Source organism: Gossypium raimondii, chromosome 4 (genome assembly GCF_025698545.1).
Source record: "Gossypium raimondii isolate GPD5lz chromosome 4, ASM2569854v1, whole genome shotgun sequence".
Taxonomy (NCBI): Eukaryota; Viridiplantae; Streptophyta; class Magnoliopsida; order Malvales; family Malvaceae; genus Gossypium; species Gossypium raimondii.
In genome coordinates this window covers 43,252,748-43,275,214 of record NC_068568.1, presented here as the reverse complement: position 1 = coordinate 43,275,214, position 22,467 = coordinate 43,252,748, and the positions used below count along the sequence as shown (strand labels likewise).

Genomic DNA, 22,467 nt, shown 5'->3' with positions numbered 1-22,467 from the left:
AGTCAACTATATTTTGCCAATACCCTTTAGAGCAATACTTAAACCACTCCATTTGGCACCCAAAACTAATATTGTCATCTTCCCTTCATATTGTAATGGTAAGAAAAGATGTGCAAATTTAAATTTAAATTTATAATTACATATATTCTCGAAAAATTATTATCATAGTTCACAATGTCTTAACACTTAATTCGAGAAAGAATTGTATAAAATTGTGATTTTATGTCATTCCTATCTCTTTTCAATCAGATTTTTCTTATTAATTAATAACATAGAATCACAATTTCATATATTCCTTTCTCATTCTAGCAAATATTTGGCCTTCAAGTATTCCTATTGCTTGGTCAAAAATTTTCTCCTAACTAATTTCATCTTTCCAACCAAAATTTTCACATTCAACCCTAAAAATAAATAATGAAAGGCCTAAACATTCAATTTAACCCAATTATTTTTTGCTCTTCATACAAAACACATTTTGCACACTAAAATACAAAGGCAACAAAACCGACCTTTCAACTAAAATCATAATCTTCTCTCAAAAATCTCTCATATAACGGTCTTCAGAATTCCCAGGGCTTTAAGCAATCCAAAGATTAGATCAAAATAACACCTTATAGTAGCTGACATGTTCTTTTCTTCCCTTTATTTTTTATTTTTTTCTAATTCTCACGTAATTAGGTCAGACTTCAATCACTTTTGATCCTTCTTGAATTTCATCATGTTCATGGGGTTTATGTTTTTTTAATAGGTGAAGTGTCTATTTTTGAATCCAAGTTTTCAAAGTTATAATTAGAGTTCCAAGGGACTTCTGATGCTCTGTTTGTTTTTTTTTTGCTTCAACTTAAAAAAAAGAAAGAGATTGATGGTTTATATTGATGCGTACCCTGAATGATTTTATGATCAAAACCCGTTTTAATTTCAAGAATATGAGTTCTTTTAACTTGTTTTTGTTTCAAAATTTGGTTCCTTTTGGTGGGTTTTTATTGATCTCCATCTCTGCCCTGTTTTCCTCTCTGTTTGCTATCTTCAGCAAAGCTTTGTCATGGTAAATCAATTTTTATTTCACTTTTGTTTTTTAATGGAAATAATAGTTTCTTTCTTAAATAATTCCTTCTATTTTTTTTATATATATTTTTCATGGTGTCAGGATTCAGAGTGATGAGATTTCTAAGCTCAATAATTCGATTCCAATTGAAACAGAGCCAGAGGATGTCACAGAAGAGAAAACGAAGGAAACCAAACCTGTGGCTACTGAACCGAAGGTTGAAGACACTGGAATCATTGAAGAAGATGGATCTCCAAAATTCTTTTTCAAGTTTCAGTTTCAAACTCAGACTTTCGAAGAATTCAGCAAGAAATTTGAAGCAAAAGAGAAATATAACCTTGGCCTAGACTCAATTCCTTCAATTCCTTATACAAGCACGAACAAGTATGAGTTCAAGTCAGGGGATGATCTTAGTTGTATAATGGAGAAGCCTGAGGATTTAAGCTTTTGTGTGAAAGAAATGTATGCTGATTCCAGCAATGGGTTCTTGTCAGAACAAGATTTCATGGAAGACGATTCATCAGAGAATGAAGTTGATACCCAACAAAGTAAACCAATTGTTTGCGAAAATATTCCAGGGAATCTTGAGTTTCTTTCAGAGGAGGACACCACTGTTCCAGAGACTGATATGGGTTCCATTACTTCAAGCCCTGAAAACCTGAGTGATTGTGAAGATTTTGAGGCTGATTCTTCAAGGAACATTGAAGATGAAGACACAATGGAAGAGCTTCAGAGCAAGAATAAGGATATAAATGCTTTAGATAATTCAGAAAAGTCCAATTTAGAGAATCCATTAGCTTCAGATCCTGAGGATTCAACTGATTTGGAAACTTTATGGGAACATCAAGAACTGATAGAACAGCTGAAAATGGAGCTGAAAAAGGTTAAAGCAACAGGCCTGCCAACCATCTTAGAAGAATCAGAATCCCCAAAGATAATGGATGATTTGAAGCCATGGAAAATTGATGAGAAGTTCCAATATGCAGATAGAATGAGTGAACTTCACAAATTCTACAAGAGTTATAGAGAAAGGATGAGGAAATTCGACATCTTGAATTACCAGAAGATGTATGCAATAGGTCAGTCTTTATCTTTTCATTTCATTTCCTGCCTATCATTACAAAATTCAATGCTTAATCATGAATTATCTTCCTGCTTATCCTTTTTCATGTAAAGTGTTTTTATATTTAAACATAAATTTTGATTTGTTAATCATATGTCTTGCATGTTTGCATATTAATGTCGTGCCAACAGCTCATGTCTTAGGATATTAGCCTAGTTCCAACATCTCATTCAAGACACCAACCATCTATGAGAAAGCTTTACCTAACACTATGCTCCACAAAATCTTTTTCAAAGCACTTTAAAAGTAATGTGAACAAAAGACAACTTGGAAAGCTGTTTTTCATGAAAAATCACTTTGAACTTTTTTTTTTCATCAAGTGGCTTTTCAGATTATGATTAATGTGCAAGTGGCCAATTCTGCCTGTTTTATACCTTTATTTTGGTTAAATTATAGTTTAGGTTTCATGCAAAGTTAACTCATGTTTCTTGACAATTTCATAGGGGTTCTTCATTCAAAGGATCCATTTCAATCAATTTCAACCCACAAATCATCTTCAGCTCCACCAATTACATCTCTCCTCCCTCAAAACCTTTGGCCAAGAAGGCGGAAAACATCGGATTCTGACCCCATGTCGAAGTTCATCAACGAACTCCACGGTGATCTGGAAATGGTGTACGTAGGGCAACTGTGCCTTTCTTGGGAAATACTTCATTGGCAATACGAGAAAGCCATTGGAATATGGGAATCTGATCCTTACTGCATGCGTCGATACAATGAAGTTGCCGGTGAATTTCAACAGTTCCAAGTTCTGATTCAAAGGTTCATAGAGAATGAACCCTTTGAAGGTCCAAGGGTACGAAACTACATCAAGAACCGATGTGTTCTACGGAATCTCCTTCAAGTTCCCGTCATCCGAGGTAAATATTTTGTTCTTCTTGCATGTTAATCAACCATAAATTCAATGAGTTACTAATGGAAGCTGGGATTGTGGTGTAGAGGATAGCTTGAAGGATAAAAGGAAAGGTAGAAGAAAAGGAAGAGATGAAGATGACAATGCAATTACAGCTGATATGCTAGTGGAGATCATGGAGGAAGCAATAAGAATATTTTGGCGATTCCTTCGAGCTGATAAAGATGCTAACATTGTGATCCGTAAGATGAGGAAAGGTGCTCAAGTGGAACCTACAGAGCCTGATGAGCTTCAACTTCTAGCAACCCTTCAAACTAGCTTACAAAAGGTTAGTCTTTACTTGATTCAAGTATTAAGATACATGGATTCGAGTTACTGAAGAAGTAACATGTTGGATGATGAAATTGCAGAAGGATAAGAAGCTTAGAGAAATAGTAAGGAGTGGGAACTGCATATTAAGGAAATTGAAGAAGAATGAAGAGGAGAATTCAGATCAAGTGCTTTACTTCTTCTCTCAAGTGGATTTGAAATTAGTGGCAAGAGTTTTGAACATGTCAAATGTGACAAGAGACCAACTTTTATGGTGCCATTCCAAATTAAGCAAGATTAACTTTGTTAATAGGAAGATTAATGTTGAACCATCCTTTTTGCTTTTCCCATGTTGATATTTTTGAAATTAATACAGCATGTATATCTATTCCTCTCGCACTATCAAGTATAATCTAAACAAACCCATAAAACATTATAATTAATTGTTTCAAAGGATGACCAAGGAAGTATAAATTATTAAATATTTTAAAATATTTAACCATAATATGATATAAATATTGCATGTCATAGTTTCATATGGTTTAATATATAAACTTTTAAGTTTTATTCACTGATAGTTTCATTTTTAAAAATTATTTTAACATTTTTAATTAAAGCACATTTTCTTTGATGCTTTTTATTTTCTAAGAAAATGAAAATGACTTATATTTTCTAAAATAACTAGAGTCTTAGTTTTTCTCAATACATGAAATTATCTAAGTTTCTAAAAATTAAAGAAAATAAAAAAAAGATAAAATGAGTGGCTAAAATAGAATTTCTTAAAATTACTTGACTAAAATGAGTGTAAAATAATATTGCGTAATCCTAAATTCATGGAGGGTGACCAAAATGAAAATGGTGATGCCTTATTGCAAATAATTTTTGTGTCCAAAATGAAAAGTTTTTAAAATTAGATCACCAACTATATAATTTACTAACAAATCCGCATAATCTTAACCGTTGATAGAAAAACCTCAAAACATAATCGTACGATCTAGGGCTTCCTTCCTGAAGAATCCATACTTATACAATGTCTTCTCTAGTACAAAACCCTTTGGTCTCCACTTTGTCTCTCTTAAGTCTTCCCATAAAACAGAGCAGAGAAGGTAAAACCCAAAGTTTGAAAACCATCAAAAATGGTTCAAAGGCTCACTTACCGTACTCGCCATAGCTACGCTACCAAATCCAACCATCACCGTGTCGTTAAGACCCCTGGTAAGTCTGCAAGTTTAGAAATTGGTGCCGCATTTTTATGGTCTAATTTTTAATTGAAATTTATGTTGTTTTTTCCTTTGAAAGGTGGGAAATTGGTCTATCAGACAACTAAGAAAAGAGCAAGTGGGCCTAAGTGTCCTGTCACTGGCAAGAGAATTCAGGGTGTAAGTACTTTCTTTTCCTTTTGAATTTAAATTCAGATTTTTTTTTGGGGTGAAAAATTTGGATTTTGGGTTGAAATCTTGAGTTTATTGTTATTTTGATCCATGAGTATGATATTTAGGTATACTTTTGCTTACACAAAAATAATACTTTCTCTCTGTTTATATTCATGTTGCTGCTGTTGTTTGCTTAATGGGTTTTAGGTTCCGAATTAAGCAAAAAAAAAACTTGGGATGGTTTTATATAATTGCTTAAGATCTAATGGTATGTATAGTTTGTCAAATGTTATGTATAGAGTTTAAACGTTTCAAATCCTAAAATAAGGAAATGTATTAATCAAATCATTTCGGAACCGGCAAGAACTTTGGATTGTTGGAAATTTAATGTGTTGTTGGTCGAGTGTGTTTTTCGTGCTTGTGGATGTAATGAAAGCTATAGCAGTATATCGGTGTAAATATTGGCTTTAACATCATATCTTGATTGATATTGAAATCCCCAGATTGCATAATCATATATGATGGATGGAACCCACTTTAGCATACTTATATAAGATACTTCATCATAAGGATGTTTTCTGTATATGAGGGAACCCACTAGAGCATTTCACTTTGTATCCTTTTATTACGGTACTTCATCTGTATATTAAGTTGAAATGTAAAACCTTTTTGACCAAAATAGCATCATGGGGTTGTTTCTTTAGATTCAATCAACTAGGGTCTTACTGAAGATTTAGGTTGTGAGGTTTTTGAGGGTGGTCTTATGGGTTACTTACATGGGTTCATTGCAGATTCCTCACTTGAGACCTGCTGAATACAAAAGGTCTAGATTGCCAAGGAACCGCCGGACTGTGAATCGTGCTTATGGTGGTGTTTTGTCCTCCAGTGCTGTTAGAGAGAGGTATAAATAGAAAGTAGTGCATTATTTATTTGCTGTTATATGATCATGGATGCTAGTTCTGGTGTTTGACGGTTGTCATTGATTCAAATCCGATTGTTTTCGAAGGATAATTCGAGCCTTCTTGGTGGAAGAGCAGAAAATTGTGAAGAAGGTTCTGAAGATCCAGAAGTCCAAGGAAAAGCAAGCTTCAAAGAGCTAAGAAATTAGATGTCGAATCATCATTTCAATTCTGATATGTGATCAGCAAGGCTTTGGAAAGTGCCACCAATGACTTCAGAAGATTAGAGGTTCTCTTTTTCTATTGGCAAATGGACTTCAATGTTTACAATGTTTTGATAATTTTGGATTACGTTTTGATCATCGGATTTAAAAAAAAATTATGGTATGATTGCTAATGTTATTGCTTTATTGTATTTTGATCATTGAGTCATTAATTGTCATTTACACATAGACATGTTATATAATCATTTTAGACAAAAAATTAAGGTTAAATTGCATTAGCCCTACATTTCCTTTTTACGAATTTCTTTCTTTTAAAAAATTGAGACGCAAAGGAGATGAATAAGAAGAAAATTTTTAATATTTTTAATATTTTTTTTTTACCAACATCAAGCGAATTAGATGATTAGTTATTGGTTAAAAAGGAAAATTAAAATTACTTAAATTTTCTTCTATTTCATCCATAAATCCATTTACAGCTTCTTTCAATCATTCACTTCATCTTCACTTCTTATTTGCTTGGCAGCTGAACGGTATAGACGACCTACATTCTCTTACACCTTAGTCAATTGTCTCTCATAATCCTCATGCAACCCTTCCAATCTAATCAGTCTTGTATATGTCGGTCTCTGTGAGGAAGAGTGAGTTTCTTAAATTTGGGTTATCTTGGAACAGGTGGCAAAGACTGTAGGGAGCATGGGAGGGAGTGAGTTTGGATGATGGTGGCAAGGATGAATCGGGAAGGGGAAGCAAAGTCATGGTGGATCTAGTGAAGAAGTGATGGGTAATTGTAATAATCTTGCTGGAAGAAGATGAAAGAGAAAATGGATGACCAAACTCTTTGTATAATTTTAATATGAATTATAAGACCAAATTAAGTTTATTTGCTTTGCGTTCCCAAATATTTTGTGAAGAAAATATTTTTTTTAAGTACTCAAAAAACAAGTATAGGAACTAGTTGTGCAATTCAACTTAATATTAACGATGAAGTGATTAAAATGTAATAAATTGATAATATTAATGACCATGTCATAAATTTTAAAATTTATGATCAAAACAGAACTTAAACAACACATTAAGTAATTGATTCTATAATCATAAATGAATCCGCTACTTTTATAGTTTTATAGTGATATATAAGTATGTATATTTATTTTTCCTTTCAAAAATTTCAATATGTTGAGAAGAGTATGCAGATATTTTACAAAAGAAAAGAGAAGTGAAGAGTAAAATAACAAGCAAGTATATTTATGTATGGTATCTGTCGGTTGAATATGTAGTGGACATCTCAGTTGGATATAGAGATGTATCCCATGGTAGATTAGGCTTCCACGAATCCAGCACATTTGGCGACAAGCTAAATGGAAATCCCATTAATGGAATACTCCTCCAATCCCCATCATCATTCCTCGTGCCTTCCATATCTTGGGGCAACCTGATTGAGAAGCCATTGAAACTCTGTTGTTTCCCCTTGAAATCTATACTCTCGGAGTTGTTCCTAACATCATCAGCGATCATTGTTGCATCTGGGCTCAATACCACGGAAGAAGTATCGACCGTGCACTGTAAAAACATGGAGTTATTGTGAAGGTCTCCGTTGGGAACAGGCAATGGAGAAGTTGTCCATTGTTGTGCATGTTGCACTTCATTGAAGTGATTGAAAGGGCCGTAATGGTGGGGTATATCAGATGGTATGGAAGTATGGGAAAGAGCTCTTTGAGCCATGCAATTGGTCTTTCTAAATATCTTACAAATAGCCCACGAATCCTGTAACGAAAAACAACGCAAAAATTTCAGACAGTTCATAATCAAAGAACACAAACATTGGAGATAAGTGAACGGATTAATATCATTACATTAGCAGAAAGGGTTTTGTCCGAGAGGGAAGGTAGTCGAAATTCATGCATCATCCAATCAGTTTTAATCCCTTTCGCTGCTCTTCCTCGATAAAACACAAGGGATTTCTTTAAACCAATACATTTGGTGGCATCGGAAGAGTAAATAGGCCTATCGGTGCCAGTGGCCTTCCAAAATCCGCCTCTCGTTACCCTGTTAGGCCTTGCACTGTTCCTGTATTTACGGTCTCTTGGGCAGTAGAAATACCACTCTTTCTCGCCTGATGCTGCTAGCTCTAACAAAATCAAAACACCCTGGTATGTATTAGTATGGGTGTCAAACATTAATATTCTCAAGATTAGTGTAAAAGAGTATAAAAAAGAAGAAAAGTACTCACTTGGAAGATCCCAGGGTTCATATTTGTAAATGTCAAGTTGGGTGATGAGTTGAATGGGTAAAGATTTCTGCTGAATCTTATTCTTGAGGTAAAACTCCACAAGCTCTTCATCTGTGGGATGAAACCGAAAACCAGGCAACATCACATCTTCAACCTTTTCAACATCATCCATGTTTCTTCTAAATTGAATGCAACTACTGAGGAAGATGACTTTGCTGAAAACTGGAGCTTAAACACTGGGTTTTAATGGAAACTCAAGTCAAATGTATTGAGAAATTAATTCAATTTTCCTTTCATTTTCAACACAATAAGATAATACGAAACTTGTTTCAATCCAATTTAATGATTTGAATCTGACCGCAATATCAACAATTCCTTTTTTTGAAGATCAAATTGTTTTCATGCACTCAATTTTAATTCATGGAAACCTTTTTGTTTTTTTTCTCCTGGAAAAATCAGATACAAGATGACAAAGAAACCTTCTAGTATCATATACTAATTTTTAACCTTAAAATCAGTCTTACTTCCTGCATTAAAAAAAAGAAAGTACTTTTAAGTAAATTTCGTGTATAATGACAATTCAGAAACTAAGACTTTTCTTCTATTCAAATTAAATAGATTTAAATTAATTCATGTATCCAAATTAATCAAAAAATTTAAGTAATTATCGTGAATACATGAAAATTTATTTAAAATAAGTTATTATAAAAAGAAAGAAGTAGGGGTCAATAATAGCTAAAATATGTAAATAAAATAACTAATGCCAAGTGTTCAATATATTACCCCTAATTTGTAGCTAAGCCTCATGCAAGAGGATGAACTTTGATAGAAGCTTTAGGATAATTCTTTGTCTTTCTTTTTCTTTTTATTTTTTTGGCCAAACGAAGTTTCATTAAGAAATACTTGTAAACAAGAGTCAAAAAGTCAAAAGAACAAACCATGACCTCTCTCCTAGACCACAACTAGGAAAATTAACAATCACTAGGAGGAGTTGGAAGCCTATCTTTGTCCAGGAGATGCACCAAGGGAGATGGCTGTCAAGCCAACCATCAATGCACGTCTCCCTCTTATAGTGAGAAGCCACCCAATCTGCTACTCTATTTGCCTCTCGCTTAATATGTTGGATTCTCACTTGTTGAATTTGGGAAATGAGCCCGTCCACCTAAACAAGTATAGGCTTGAGCTTCCATCTACGTCTGGAGTTATGCTGAGTGCTCTTGGCAAACAATCTTTGAGTCAGATTCAAGAATGATTTTACCATACTTCCTCTTTACAGCTAATTCAACACCTAATTTCCCAGCTAAAGCTTTTATAACTTCAGGATAATCCGCAATTACTTTAGCTCCATCTCCATCAACCAACGAACCTTGGCCATTTCTAACCACTACTCCCAGTCCTGCAGAACCAGGCCCTGTGTCAAAAGCACCATCACAGTTCATTTTGAGCCACCCCTCCTCTGGTTTAATCCATCTCTTGGTAATAATATCAGAACTTCCAGGTTCCCTTTGTTCCCCTTCTTGCTCATTAATGTTTCCCGGCTCAGTAACTGCTATCTTTAATTTCCTAATCGTAGACCAGACATCCACATTTTTATCTTGCATCACTTTTTCACATCTCTTCTTCCATATATACCAGGCAGGCAGTGTATACACTTCTGATAGTTAATCCTTCTCCCTTATATGTTTACCCAAAGCACCTATCATTTGAGTGAACCAAACATCAAAAGTACTAATACACTCTCTTTAGATTCTCAACCCTAGACAGGCTTTGAACCAAACAGCTCTAACCAAATTCAAAAGTAAATGTTCAATTGTTTCCTCTGCTTTTCCGCATATCTCACAGTGAGGGTTGGTTAGGCATCTTCTTTTCCATACGCCAAGCCTAGTAGGGAGAGTGTTAGAGCATCATTTATTAGAACCGTAAAAATAAGATCTAATATAAAATTTATTATCTTAGATTTATCATGTAAAATCATCAAGAATAAAATTAAATGTTGAAACATAACTCAGTTAATCAATTTTTTGAAATCTTCGAATCTTATAGTTTTAATCTTCCAAATTAACACACAAGCAATTTTGATAAGTCGACTCTCTATTTTCCAAATATGGGATATTAGAAAAGTTACCTATATGTGTAATTTGGGGACCATAACCCTAATATATAACTTTCACACATTAATCCTAATCTCTAATCAGCCCATCATCAATTAGAAATTAATTACTAAAGTATCTACATATATTTAACTCATACTTTCTTTAATAATTAAAGCTCAATAAACTTTAACCAAATTAGATCACTTTTAATTTGAGCTAATATTTTATGATAGTAAATAATAACACGTAATTATGCCTATTATACATGTGATGTCCATATTTTTCCAACAATCTCCCACTTGGACCACATATATATATATATATATATATAGATTACTTTATAATTACATGTCATTATATAACCTTATGAGCTCAAAACCTTACTACCATATCTAAAAGGTATTCCAAATAGTCTCGTCTATTAATTATATTAACATAAAACCAAGACGATTTTCGTTACATATATCGTAACTAAATCCATCCCTGATCACATATATTAACACAACCAAATGACATAGATCAAGTATGGATGTGTGGCATGGAAATTACATACAATATGTGATCAGGGAAATTACATACAATGTGATCTAAACATGTTCATTTCCAACCGGTACTCCTTAAACATTAATGAGATCAAAACTTACCAAAATCAGAGTGTGGAAATTACATGCAATGAGTATGATTTGTATTCCTAAATGACATGTGATTTGTGATATGAATTGTTGATAGAAATGGTATGGTATTATGATATTGAATTGTTTATAATATGAAATTGAAACATTGGTTATCCTATTAGCTGTTCGGGTAGAGGCGGATATAATTGACATGTTATAGGGTCATGTATAATAATTAGAAGCCATCGTTGTCTGGAAACCCGAGGTGGTAAAATGTACATGTTCTAGTAGTCATCGTTGTCGGGCAATCCGGGATGACAATGTTGGAAAATTTTCGATTTTGAAAACGATTTTCTTGCACAGTGAAAAATAAAAATTTTGAAAACCAACTCAGTTTGTAATATTTATAGCAAGAAACCCTAGACAGAAATCGTACATGTGTTTTTGGATAGATGGATCCTTATTGTTCCCGACTTTCAACCAAATGATATTCTCCGCTATTCTCGTACCACAAATTGCTTCGAGTATGGGCTTGAACGATTCAAATCAAACACAAAAAATAAAAATAGTTTTCTTTTCTTTTGGGGTGAAAACGAAATTTCTCTTCTCAAATAGAAATTGACAGAATCGTTATTTCAGAAAATATATTTAATTTTTAGAGAATAAAAGTCTCTCTATTTTCAGGCAGAATAACGATATCTGAAAGTTGTGTAAATAGCTCTATCGATGCCATCCATTTATAAGGAGAGAAGGTAGAACCCTTATGGAATTACAGAAGTTTATTTCGAATAGGAAAACACTTTCTACTTAGAGTAGGATTAGGGTGAGCAGCACACCCCTAGTATTCCTACTAGGGTTGCCCCTTCATGTTCTATGAGGGGATTTTGGGCCTCTCTCACATCGGGTCCAATTATAACTACTTTTCTAAACTTTTTGACTCAGTACTTTGTAATTTGATCCCACCCGATTCTATTTTTCTATTTCCCAAAATAAGCTTCAATATTTATATTAAATAAATTTCTCATCCCAATTTTACTCTCGGTAAAATTATGATGATTTTACCCCTGATAAATTTTTTGAGAAAATATATTTAATATTTCATCATTCAACTTGTTCACCATGATCGTGTGGTTCATTTTCATTTTTGGGCTTTAAAATAGCTCAAAAATATAAACTCAATCTTTCGATCATTTTTGAGAAATCCTTACTCATTTCTAAATAAATTCATTTCTTATTTTCATTTTCATTTTTGAGAAAACCTTAATAATTTCCAAATGTTTTCTATTTCTCCATTTCACCATTTTTATTTATTTCTGCTCATTTGATTCAACATGCAATTCATTTTTTGTTTCAACAAGCTAGAGGATGGACCAATTGGACATATGCAATTGATGCTCGAATAATTTATAATTAAGTTCCAGCTTTTCGCCTATTTATTATAAATTTATTTAGTCACAAAGTCATTCAACTATAGTATCGTGGCTAAGCTCTCCTCAACAGCATACCATTACGAAAGCAACTCGATTGATGCTCATCCAATGACATTGTCATAAGTGTGTTACCCTTATAGGATATTCTTAATATCTTTGGGATAATATCCGTTCTCCCAATATGATCCTATTTTATCTCATGGTAATCATTACATCTTTCTTCATTAAAATGCCAATCACATCAAACAATGATCAAGTTATCCATCACAAAGATAAACGACCTGTGACCACGTTTACTTTCATCAACCATGTAATGCCAATGAGATGATATCATTTACCCATGTTTCGGATTATGAATTCCACTATAAATGTGAATGACACTACAAACTATAGAAGTTGTGCACCCATCGCACCAGCCTTCAGTTCATTATCTATTCGAACTCAGGTTTTTACTTACATCAAAGTATACGAGTCATGCATACATAACTCATCTTCCACTTAGGATTTAGGTATGCCATACTATGAACGTCACAAATAAATAAATTCATAAACGGATTCAAGATCTATTTTCTTGGGTCCAATCCAATGTATTGTCAGTCCAGTCAGTTACATCTATGTCTCTATCTTCTAGGAGTCATCTGCTTCGGTGCCCAAGACAAAGTATCTCCCTAATTGGACTTGATATACGACATATTAGTCTTTCAATTGGTTTGCTCATTTCCAATTAAACTAAGGACATGTTTAGGTTTGTCTACTAATATAAGTTGTCTTTCCATATTATGATCTGACAACATAATATCGCTTAGTATTAGTTTAAACATTAGAAAATCAATGAGCAACATTTGCTTCCATTTTGCTTTGCATGCAAAAACCATATGAGGACAATCATACAAAGTATATTAATATAATCAATGAATTTGTTTTGTTATTCAATCTGTTCAAAAAAATAATAAGTTTACAAACGAATATACTACACTCAAGGCACTAGATCCAACAGACAGAATTGCAAATGTGCAATGAAAGTGATTGTATTTTGTCGGTTTGAAATCAATTTTCTTGCAAAGCGAAAAATAAAATTTGAAAATCGAGCTGGTTTGTGATATTTATAGCAATAATTTTTTTCTCGAAAAGTACATGTGCTTTGTGCAAGACGAATCCTTGACGTTCCCGGCTTTCAACCGAATGGTCTTCTCCGCTATTCTCGTATCACGAACTACTTCAATTGTGGGCTCGAACAATTTCAAATTTGTAAGAAAGTTAATCTCTCTCTTATAGAAACCGATAAAATTACTATTCTCGAAAAATAAAATTTATACTTAGAAATAAATTCTCACTATTTTCAAAGAGAATAACAATATTAATGGTGTCATCTATTTATAGGAAGAGAAAGTAAAACCTTAATTGAATTAGTAAAATGCAATTAATGTCTATTTAATAGAAAAGCAAACCCTTAATTGAACTAGGAAGAGAGGGAGGCTAATGAGAGAAAATTATATTCTTTGTCTTTTATTAATAACTTTGATCGCTTTTTAAGTTTAAATCCAAATCTTATCCACTAATTTGTTTTTCTATTGTTAAGAGTGTTGATAAGCTCGAAATAAAAAGTTGGTTTGATTATTTAAAATATTAATATTCTTTTGAAGTATCCATTTAATAAATTATACAATGCCTTAATGTGCTTATTGAAATATGTGAATAGACCTATCAAATTATTAATTGAGCAAAGTCATATTTCTTTAAAAGTGATGTGACATTGGAAATAAATGATATTATTATCATTTATAAAATTAATGTGAATGGATCTCTTGGATATTTGAAGGACTTTTGGACTCTAAATGTAAACTCACTTGTAATACAATATCAAATTCCGAGCATATTTAGGGAAATAAATTGATTTTAAATAGAGAAATAGAAAACGTTTTCTACAGTAAGCGTTTTAAGTTGACATGTCAGAAAACATTTTCTACAAAACGAGTTTCTTTGGTTAGATGGTTAAATATTAGTGACTTTGTTTTTGATTCCTCTCCTACTAAAAAATCTAATGTAATAAGAGAAAACGTGTTTTGTAGAAAGTGTTTTCCGATACGTTTGCTACGTATTTTGTACTTCTCTCTCTAAAATCTGTCTATTTCTCTAAATTTGAAAAATAAAATGACGTACTTTACTAAATATCTTTTAAAACCGATATTTTCTTTTTTCTAATTTACCCTGTTTTGTATGGTAATTTCAATTTATTTACAGAAGAGATATAATATCAAAATAAAGGAAAAGATTTTAAGGGTTAAATTTCACATCACACGTCACTTTTTAAAAAGTTAATCAAATAAATTAAATAAAGTAATTGAATCTTGTTTTCCATTTTTCTTTTATGAGATTTAAAAGGAGAGAACCAGTGTTGAGTAATCATCAAAAATTAAATTTTATGAATTAAAAATAATATAGAAAATACGTTAATTCTAAAAATTAAATAAATTTTAATTATTAACTTATTATTTTGACCGAAAATATTTAACACTTGCTATGTTTTGTCTTTCATAGTATTTACTAATTTAAGTGGCAATAATGCTGAATGATCCAAATATAATAAATAATTATCATGATCAAAGTGTAGAATTTAAGATTCAGAAGTAAAAGAAGGTGAAATTTAAATTTTCTTTTTCTGAAGAAATACTGTGAAATAGGAACAAAGTGTAAACCATATACAGAAAGATAAAGATACAGATAGTTGGGTGTTGATGAGGCATGAACTACATTACACAGCACCCCTATTGACATGGTAATCAGCAGCCATCTGGGAGAACCTGAGCTTTGCTGTGTTTTTCAACATCATAAAAGTGATCATGTCGGGCATTATCAGCCAACATAAGGGCAACTAACCAGAAGAGGGCCGAATCCAGGGATACAAAGGCACCACCACCAAGGAGTCCAGTCTTAGCAGTAGGGCATGTGGTGGTGGGATTGTGATGAACATTGCGAATCAAGTGAAGGTGCTCCGTGATCGTTGGCCACAACAGCAGTGTGGCTGCTACCCCACTTGTAATCCTGCCATACACAATTACGGAAATCATTGAATCACATAATAATAATGATGATGGAGAGAGAGAGCAGTGGGTTACAAGGCAATATTGAAGAAGACGAAGAAACTGGCGCTTTGAAAGAGGACAGAGTGTGGAACAGATTTCCCTTTGTAAGGGTAAAACAGAGACCAATAGCCAGCGATAGTCGATAGCGTCAGAAATGCAACCGATAGGTAGCCCAGGGCCAGGGAGGGATCCCTTGGATACTTGCATATAACCACACCTTTACCAGGAATTGGGGTTCCAGCTTCTGGCTTTTTGTTTTCGGCTATGACTCCCAATATGAATGATAAGACGCCAAGACCGGCAACGATAAGGGCCGCTCGTTTGATGGTCACAGCCATGATCGATTTTTATTACAAGATGATGATGGTGATCTGATCAAAGGAATGAACACAGATAGGCAGTTATATAAAAAAAGTTAATGTTGTCAAATCAAGTAGGGATCAACAATATCCAAAAATATATCTATTTGCGATTTTTTAATATATTACTCCTAATTTGTAGCTATCTTCAGGGCATTTATATGCAAAGTGTACTGTCCATGGCTGGCATAACCAGGAATAGAATATATATATATATATATACTTATTTTTAATTCTATTTTGGGTGCGATTACATTTAAAAGTATGTTTTATTATTTAAAGTATTTAATATTTATTTTTAATAAATAAATTTAAATAAAATATTTTATTAATTAAATAATAATTCAAATAGTCGAAATCTTTTTGAAATCAATTTTATTTTAAAAAACGAAAAAGTTTAGGTTGTGGGCTTGGGCTTTATTTTTTTTAGGTTTTTTATATTTGAGCCATTATTTTTTTGTAAATAGAATTTATTTTTATTTTTATTTATTTGTTTGGTTTTGTTGGGTCAGACGAAACTAGGCACTTATATACAAAAAAAAAAAAAAAAACAGAATAGATTATTCCAAAGCCACTAAAACCATTTGAACAAGGCGAAGGCACAGGGTTGGGAGGGATTACCCAAATTTTAAGAGGATAAACTGCACCAAAGGTCACTAAATTATTAGAATATTTACGTTTTGGTTATTCAACTTTAAAAAGTTACAAAAATGGTCAATGAATTATTTTAATAGTAACGATCTTAATAGTCCAGTGACTTAAATAAAAGCTTTTAAACTAGTTTAATGATAATTTTGTAACTTTTTAAAGTTTAATGACCGAAATATAAACTTACTAACATTGGATGTAGTTTACCCATTTCAAATTTTAATTTTATCCGATATAATAAATACTAGATTTATGGTACGTGAAAAATTATATAACAAATATATTTATCAAAAGTTGATATAAAAATGAATTAATGCTGCATGTAAACCCATTAACCAATCTCAGAGAGGATTTCAACTAGCTTCGAACGTTTCGTTCTGCAAGAGAGGAGAGGTCTGTGTTTAAGGTTTTCTTTAGTTTTCTGGTTTTTGGAACTGTTGTTTGGTTTTAATTTTCTTTTGGTTTTCTCCAAAACTTTACTTTTTGTTGCTGGAACGTTTTATGTCTCTTGACTTTTTTACCTTTGCTTTTGGTTATAGTGGTAAAATTACATGTTTATTATGTAGGATCAATTTTTATTGATTTATTATATATAAAAAGACAAAAATATTCTTATAAAATATAACTTAATTTGTATATGAGAGGATAGTTTAGTAATGTCACAATTGAGTTGGTGTAGACTTAATATAAGGTCACGTTTGTTTCACTGAAAACATCATCTGGAAATTGACTTTTGAAAAAGCTTATATATTCTAGTATTTGGATGATTCTGTAAAATATTTTCGTTGTTTGATAAATTTTTCTAAAATTATTTTTAAAAGTTGTTCTTTCTGAAACAAACACAACATAAATATATTTGTTAAAAATATTATAATAGCATTTCCTTTTGACAATTAAAATTTAATAATAAGCCATACTTAATTAAAATTTAATTTAAATTACATATATTAATATATGACAGTAGATAGTAACACATTAGAGTTGGGAGGATAAATGAAGCTAAGCATGATTTAAATAAACACTAATATTTATATAATTGAAATATTCATATTTTGAACTGTAAAATATTTATTATTAAATATTTATAAATTGCAACATATTTTTATTAAATATAAACATAAATATTTTTCATTAATATATTAAAATATTATTTAAAATTTAAAATTATTATTTTAAAATTTATTATTAAAATAAATTTGTAATATTAAATAATTTATAATAATTTATATATATAATTAAACATGCATGTTTAGTAATATTCAACATTATAATATTTGATAATGTTTTAATATTTTTAAAAATAAAATAAAAATTATTAATATATTAACATTAAGCGTGTTTCAAGTAGACATTAACCACGAGTTTTAAAGTTATTCTATATACATAATATCACATATTTTAGTTATGGTTATTAAATTTCAATATGCCCAAAATTGAAAGACCCAAAGGCCCACCTTTATTCAAATGGAGCAGCCCACTAAATCCCCAAAATGGAAGAGGATGGAAACATTAGGGTTTAGGGTTTCCCTAGTATATAATGATCTCGCTTCGCCTCCTTTCCCTTCCTTACCTCGGCTTCTTCCCTTCCTTGTATCTTTATTTTCTCGCCTTTGACGAGGAGCCGACGCTACCATGGTTCACGTCAGTTTCTACCGCAACTGTAAGATAACTCCATTCTCCTCTTTTTTTCCTCGCTTTACCTTTTTTCTTTTTCAGAATTTTTAGCTCAATCTATAGTTTCAACTAAGATTGTAGTATTGAAGTTTTATTTTTATTTTCCATTTTAATTATATTTGGTTCTTATAAATGGGTATCTGTATTTAGATATTATGATACTTTTATTCTCATTTTGGTTAATAATGTAGCTGGGTTTATTTTGTTTAATCTAGTTTAGAATGTTAGAAATGATTTAAAGCTTGGATTATGCTATAAATTTAGTAATTATTAGCCGCTTTGATCTATCTGTTAGATGTTGATATACTTAATTTGAACACATTTTGGTAAATAAATAGAAGATTATAGTATAATTGATTTAGCTGTTAGAAAGATACCAACTTTCAAATCTCGGGTTTGAATCTTGAGAAATGCTGGCTAATTGATGGTATTCTTGGATCCTAATTGTGAAGTACTTTTTAGATTATTGGTCCCTGACTTCCTAAGTAAAGGAGATTATTTTTTTCTATTATTAAATTGTTGTGTGGTTGTAGATGGGAAGACCTTTAAGAAGCCACGACGTCCGTATGAGAAGGAACGATTGGATGCTGAGTTGAGGCTTGTAGGAGAGTATGGGCTCCGATGCAAGAGGGAGCTGTGGAGGGTTCAGTATGCTTTGAGCCGCATCCGTAATGCTGCTAGGGACCTTCTCACTCTTGATGAGAAGAACCCTCGTCGTATTTTTGAAGGTGAAGCCCTTCTTCGTAGGATGAACAGGTATGGACTTTTGGATGAGAGCCAGAACAAGCTTGATTATGTCTTGGCTTTGACTGTTGAAAACTTCCTTGAGCGTCGTTTGCAAACGCTTGTGTTCAAGACTGGTATGGCCAAGTCAATTCACCATGCACGTGTGTTGATCAGGCAACGACACATAAGGTAGAAGCTTTCTATATTTCTTATTATACAGTGCGTTCCCATATTTGCTTCTCAAATGACATAGTAAATACAGCTGTCAATGTATTTAAATGTGAAAGTTGGTATTTTGCCTGCAACAATTCATTTGTTTTATTCCCTCATGTTCATTTTATATATCTGTCAGCCGTCTTTTGTAATGTGCCCTTAAGTGATTAGTGTTAGTTTGAATGGTATGAGTTTGCTTCAACAGCTTGAATGAGGCTTTGGTTTAGAGAAGATGTATGTTTTCATGATATACACTTGGAAAACATTCTTTCCCTTGAAGCATTTATTTGTTAGGCTGCAACTAGTTATCTGCCAAATTCCTAACCGATTTCTGATATGCTGATTTGCTAGTTGTTGCAATTTATTGCCTTGTGCTTTGCATATTCCTATATATGATTTCTTGTTGAGCCTTTTCATATTTGTTAAGCCTAGTTGTGTAACCAGGTTGAGCTCTAGCTTTAAGAAGCTTGAGTCAACTTGAAATTTGAGGTTCAAAGCTTACTTGAGTTTGATCAAGTTGTATCCTGGTGTTATAGATGCTCTGAATGTTTTATCCTGATGGTCGGTATTTACTTGATAGGGTCGGGAGGCAGGTTGTGAACATCCCGTCCTTCATGGTGAGGGTCGACTCCCAAAAGCATATTGATTTCTCTCTTACTAGTCCGTTTGGAGGTGGCCGCCCTGGAAGAGTGAAGAGAAAGAACCAGAGAGCAGCTGCCAAGAAGGCTGCTGGTGGAGATGGTGATGAAGATGATGAAGAGTAAACCTTAGGCTACTATCAACCACCACTAGGAACCCTTTAAAAGCCTTTGTTTGGAACTTACAATATCCTCCATTGGTAGACATGGTTTTGAGTTTTGTTTCCAGAACTTTGTTGTAGTGGATCTTGATATATGTTTTGCATTTACTATTGCTGTTTTGGTCGGATTTGAAGTTAATTAAGTGTGCTGTTTTAAGATTAAAAAAAAAAAAAATCTTTATTATTGTGTTCTCTATACTATCAAGCTCCACCATTTTGATTGATAATAGATATGTATTTTGTATAATCAACATGCAGAAGATATAGTTAATAAATACAAAAGAAAATTTAACATAATAAATATAAGATGTTATAGCTAACATCAAATGCCTTTCCTCTCTACCTGTTTCTGTTCCAAACTAAATTAAAGAGAAAACTGTGCTTTTCCAGCTGCTGCTTAAAGGCATCTCTCTCCTTTCTTCTCTTTATTGCGTCCTTAGTCTTTACCATCTCCCTTTTCCCCTCTCATTGTTGGGACAATAGGCAGGCAGCAGTCCAACGGCTCTTCTTATTGTTGATCACTCCCGTCTCATTTGCTTCATTGTTTCATCTTTTCATTTCTCCATTTCGGACATCTCTTCAACCTCTAGTCTATTAAATTTTAAATTGGGTGTAGGGTTTTTGAATCCATGGTGATTTGGTTTCTTTGGTTCAACCCAACTTGTTTTTGCCTATGCCTAATATAAAGGATTTGAGGTTTTGTTGATTTTTGAATGACAAGATTGTCAAATACTTGGTTTGTGAGATTGTGATGCCCTGTGATATAATTTGTATATGTGATGTTCGTGTTCCTTGGTATGACTTGATTTTCAATCTGTACTGAGATCTTTGTGACTCATTTCATTCATTTGTGATGGTTTAATATCAATAAAATTTCCTCTTCCGTTTAGAACATTGGATAAGTAAAATTAAAATGTTGAGATATGAAATTTTACGTAAATGTGTGATTGTGGATATAGATATATATTATAAATTTGAAAGTGTCGTGTCTTTGAACAACTTGGAAAGCGAAGCAATGGTGAACATTCCACAAAAACCACAAAATTAGCTCAATATCTACATGAAAAATAAAAATAATTAAAAAAAAAGTATATGGTAATTTGGTGCCACGCGTACAGTGGATGAACCTCTCCCACACGCATACCGACCATGCCACGTGTACTCCAATCAAATAATTTCAGACTTTAATGCTCAATCATGCATGCAAATTAGGATTTTTTGAAATTGACTAATCCTCCACTTATTTCCCTCCACCTCCATATTTTAAAGCTTACCTTAAAGGGCAAAAAGATCTCGAGCTCAAACTCTTATAACGTGGCAATAGTAAGCCACGTGGCGAATCGTTAAATACCCTATGAAACTCCAAGCCTAATAAAACGGCACCGTTTCAGAACCCTTTTGACTAGTCCTTTTCATCACATGTCTTTTCGTACACCAACTGATAGTTGCCTCTTGTCTCACTCTACTGCCACGTGTCTTTCCACAAGAAATTGCAGAACCCCACAGAAAACTCACCGTTTTAATCTCTTCTTTCCCTCCTATAAATTCCCCCGCCACCCTAAAAAATCCCACGTTAAAGGAAAGAAGAACCAAAAAAAGAAAAAAACTAATAAGAGATACCCACTAGATGGAGGCGAAGAAGGAGGTTCCGATTATGGAGGTGGATAGTGGTGATTCGTCGACGGAGGAGGCGGAATCGGAGTCGCCGAGATCTGTGGTGGTGCAGATGAAGAAGAAAGTGGAGAAAGTTCATAATCAGGTTTTAAGGATAAGAGAGGAAGAGTCGCATCTCGGCGAAGATTTCTTCGGCGGCGATGACGAGAATAATAAGAATGACGTCGTATATGGAGGAGGTGTTGGAGGTGGAGGCTTTGATGAAAGACGACGACGACGACGACGTGTCAACGTGGTTCTTGTTTCGAGACCGATCTTGCCTTGTTCGCCTCTCAGCGGCAAGGGCAACGTTAAAAGGCCTTACACTGAACCTACCGAAATCAATCAAGGTTTGTTTTCTATTTTTCTTTTTCTTAAAAACTTTCTTTGTTTTCTCCTCAACCTGTTTGGATGCGAAGAAACGTTCGTTCTTTTTGAATTCTAATAATCAGACCCTCGCGAGAATGATTTTTTTAATAATTGCATTAATTTGAAATTACGGCAGGGAGTTTTTAGAGAAGGATTAGCGAACCTTGCATTGAGGGAGACTTGCAGTGTTTAGCTTAATTAGTGTGGGAAAGCTTGAAGATGAATTGAATGGAGTAGCGTTTAATTATGAAATCTTAATTAGTTAGGGTTTTAATTAGATGGAGAAATCCTGTTTTTCATCTGTAGATCATGATGTACAAAGCAGTATCAAATGTACAATGGAATCATTCTACAGCTCAACGTAGCCGGTAAAATTTTCTTTCTTTTGTTTTCTTGTAAATAAAAATTCTCCTTAATTATCCAAAAATAAGTTGCAATTTTGAAAAAATGGGGATAAACTTTTATTCAAAATTATTCATCCCCATATTAGTATGAATATTTTAAATAATTATTTTAGGATAGGTTATGCAATTATCTTGTTCATTTAATAATTAATTAAATATTATTTTTTAATTATATTTATATGCATCAATTTATTTGAAATTTGAAATGATTTATTATCTAACTAATGTAAACCCAAACCCAGCCCAATGCTCGGACTAGATGCGGCACGTCACACTCATGGTGGAAGCAATTCACTTAATCCATTTTTCAATTACACACATAAAAATATAAAATATAAACATAAAA

The 22,467-nt window shown here is 32.8% G+C and overlaps 6 protein-coding genes across 9 annotated transcripts; 4 read left to right on the top strand and 2 right to left on the bottom strand.

The window, feature by feature from the left end:
• Positions 1 to 524: 524 nt before the first annotated feature.
• Positions 525 to 3,729, top strand: LOC105780823 (uncharacterized). Its single transcript, XM_012605341.2, has 5 exons — positions 525 to 1,045; positions 1,148 to 2,124; positions 2,612 to 3,028; positions 3,108 to 3,349; positions 3,432 to 3,729. The coding sequence occupies exons 1-5, from the start codon at positions 876 to 878 to the stop codon at positions 3,684 to 3,686; spliced, it is 2,061 nt and encodes a 686-aa protein (XP_012460795.1). The 5' UTR covers positions 525 to 875; the 3' UTR covers positions 3,687 to 3,729.
• Positions 3,730 to 4,370: 641 nt separating this feature from the next.
• On the top strand, positions 4,371 to 6,706 carry LOC105780665 (60S ribosomal protein L34). 3 transcript variants are annotated; one of them, XR_001129321.2, is made up of 5 exons: positions 4,371 to 4,545; positions 4,630 to 4,709; positions 5,495 to 5,604; positions 5,710 to 5,891; positions 6,499 to 6,706. XR_001129321.2 is itself a non-coding variant. In XM_012605135.2 (4 exons), exons 1-4 carry the CDS (start codon positions 4,467 to 4,469, stop codon positions 5,801 to 5,803), a joined length of 363 nt encoding a protein of 120 aa, XP_012460589.2. In that variant the 5' UTR covers positions 4,371 to 4,466; the 3' UTR covers positions 5,804 to 6,026. The 3 variants fall into 3 exon arrangements, 1 of the variants encoding a protein (XP_012460589.2); XR_008195352.1 differs by lacking the exon at positions 6,499 to 6,706 and adding an exon at positions 6,350 to 6,480; XM_012605135.2 differs by lacking the exon at positions 6,499 to 6,706 and having other exon boundaries at positions 5,710 to 6,026.
• A 266-nt stretch (positions 6,707 to 6,972) lies between these two features.
• Positions 6,973 to 8,405, bottom strand: LOC105779285 (putative NAC domain-containing protein 94). The gene is made up of 3 exons (XM_012603045.2): positions 8,057 to 8,405; positions 7,680 to 7,954; positions 6,973 to 7,590 (listed from the first exon to the last, which is right to left on the bottom strand). The coding sequence occupies exons 1-3, from the start codon at positions 8,226 to 8,228 to the stop codon at positions 7,072 to 7,074; spliced, it is 966 nt and encodes a 321-aa protein (XP_012458499.1). The 5' UTR covers positions 8,229 to 8,405; the 3' UTR covers positions 6,973 to 7,071.
• Positions 8,406 to 14,821: 6,416 nt separating this feature from the next.
• On the bottom strand, positions 14,822 to 15,667 carry LOC105780976 (uncharacterized). Its single transcript, XM_012605530.2, has 2 exons — positions 15,310 to 15,667; positions 14,822 to 15,235 (listed from the first exon to the last, which is right to left on the bottom strand). Exons 1-2 carry the CDS (start codon positions 15,612 to 15,614, stop codon positions 14,974 to 14,976), a joined length of 567 nt encoding a protein of 188 aa, XP_012460984.1. The 5' UTR covers positions 15,615 to 15,667; the 3' UTR covers positions 14,822 to 14,973.
• A 2,115-nt stretch (positions 15,668 to 17,782) lies between these two features.
• LOC105780294 (40S ribosomal protein S9-2) lies at positions 17,783 to 19,893 on the top strand. Its single transcript, XM_012604535.2, has 3 exons — positions 17,783 to 17,943; positions 18,491 to 18,872; positions 19,477 to 19,893. Exons 1-3 carry the CDS (start codon positions 17,916 to 17,918, stop codon positions 19,658 to 19,660), a joined length of 594 nt encoding a protein of 197 aa, XP_012459989.1. The 5' UTR covers positions 17,783 to 17,915; the 3' UTR covers positions 19,661 to 19,893.
• Positions 19,894 to 21,268: 1,375 nt separating this feature from the next.
• On the top strand, positions 21,269 to 22,123 carry LOC105779216 (hypothetical protein). Of its 2 annotated transcripts, none has more exons than XM_052629895.1 (2): positions 21,269 to 21,698; positions 22,024 to 22,123. In XM_052629895.1, exons 1-2 carry the CDS (start codon positions 21,323 to 21,325, stop codon positions 22,080 to 22,082), a joined length of 435 nt encoding a protein of 144 aa, XP_052485855.1. In that variant the 5' UTR covers positions 21,269 to 21,322; the 3' UTR covers positions 22,083 to 22,123. The 2 variants fall into 2 exon arrangements, with proteins under 2 accessions (XP_052485855.1, XP_012458448.1); XM_012602994.2 differs by having other exon boundaries at positions 21,854 to 22,123.
• The last annotated feature ends 344 nt before the right edge of the window (positions 22,124 to 22,467 follow it).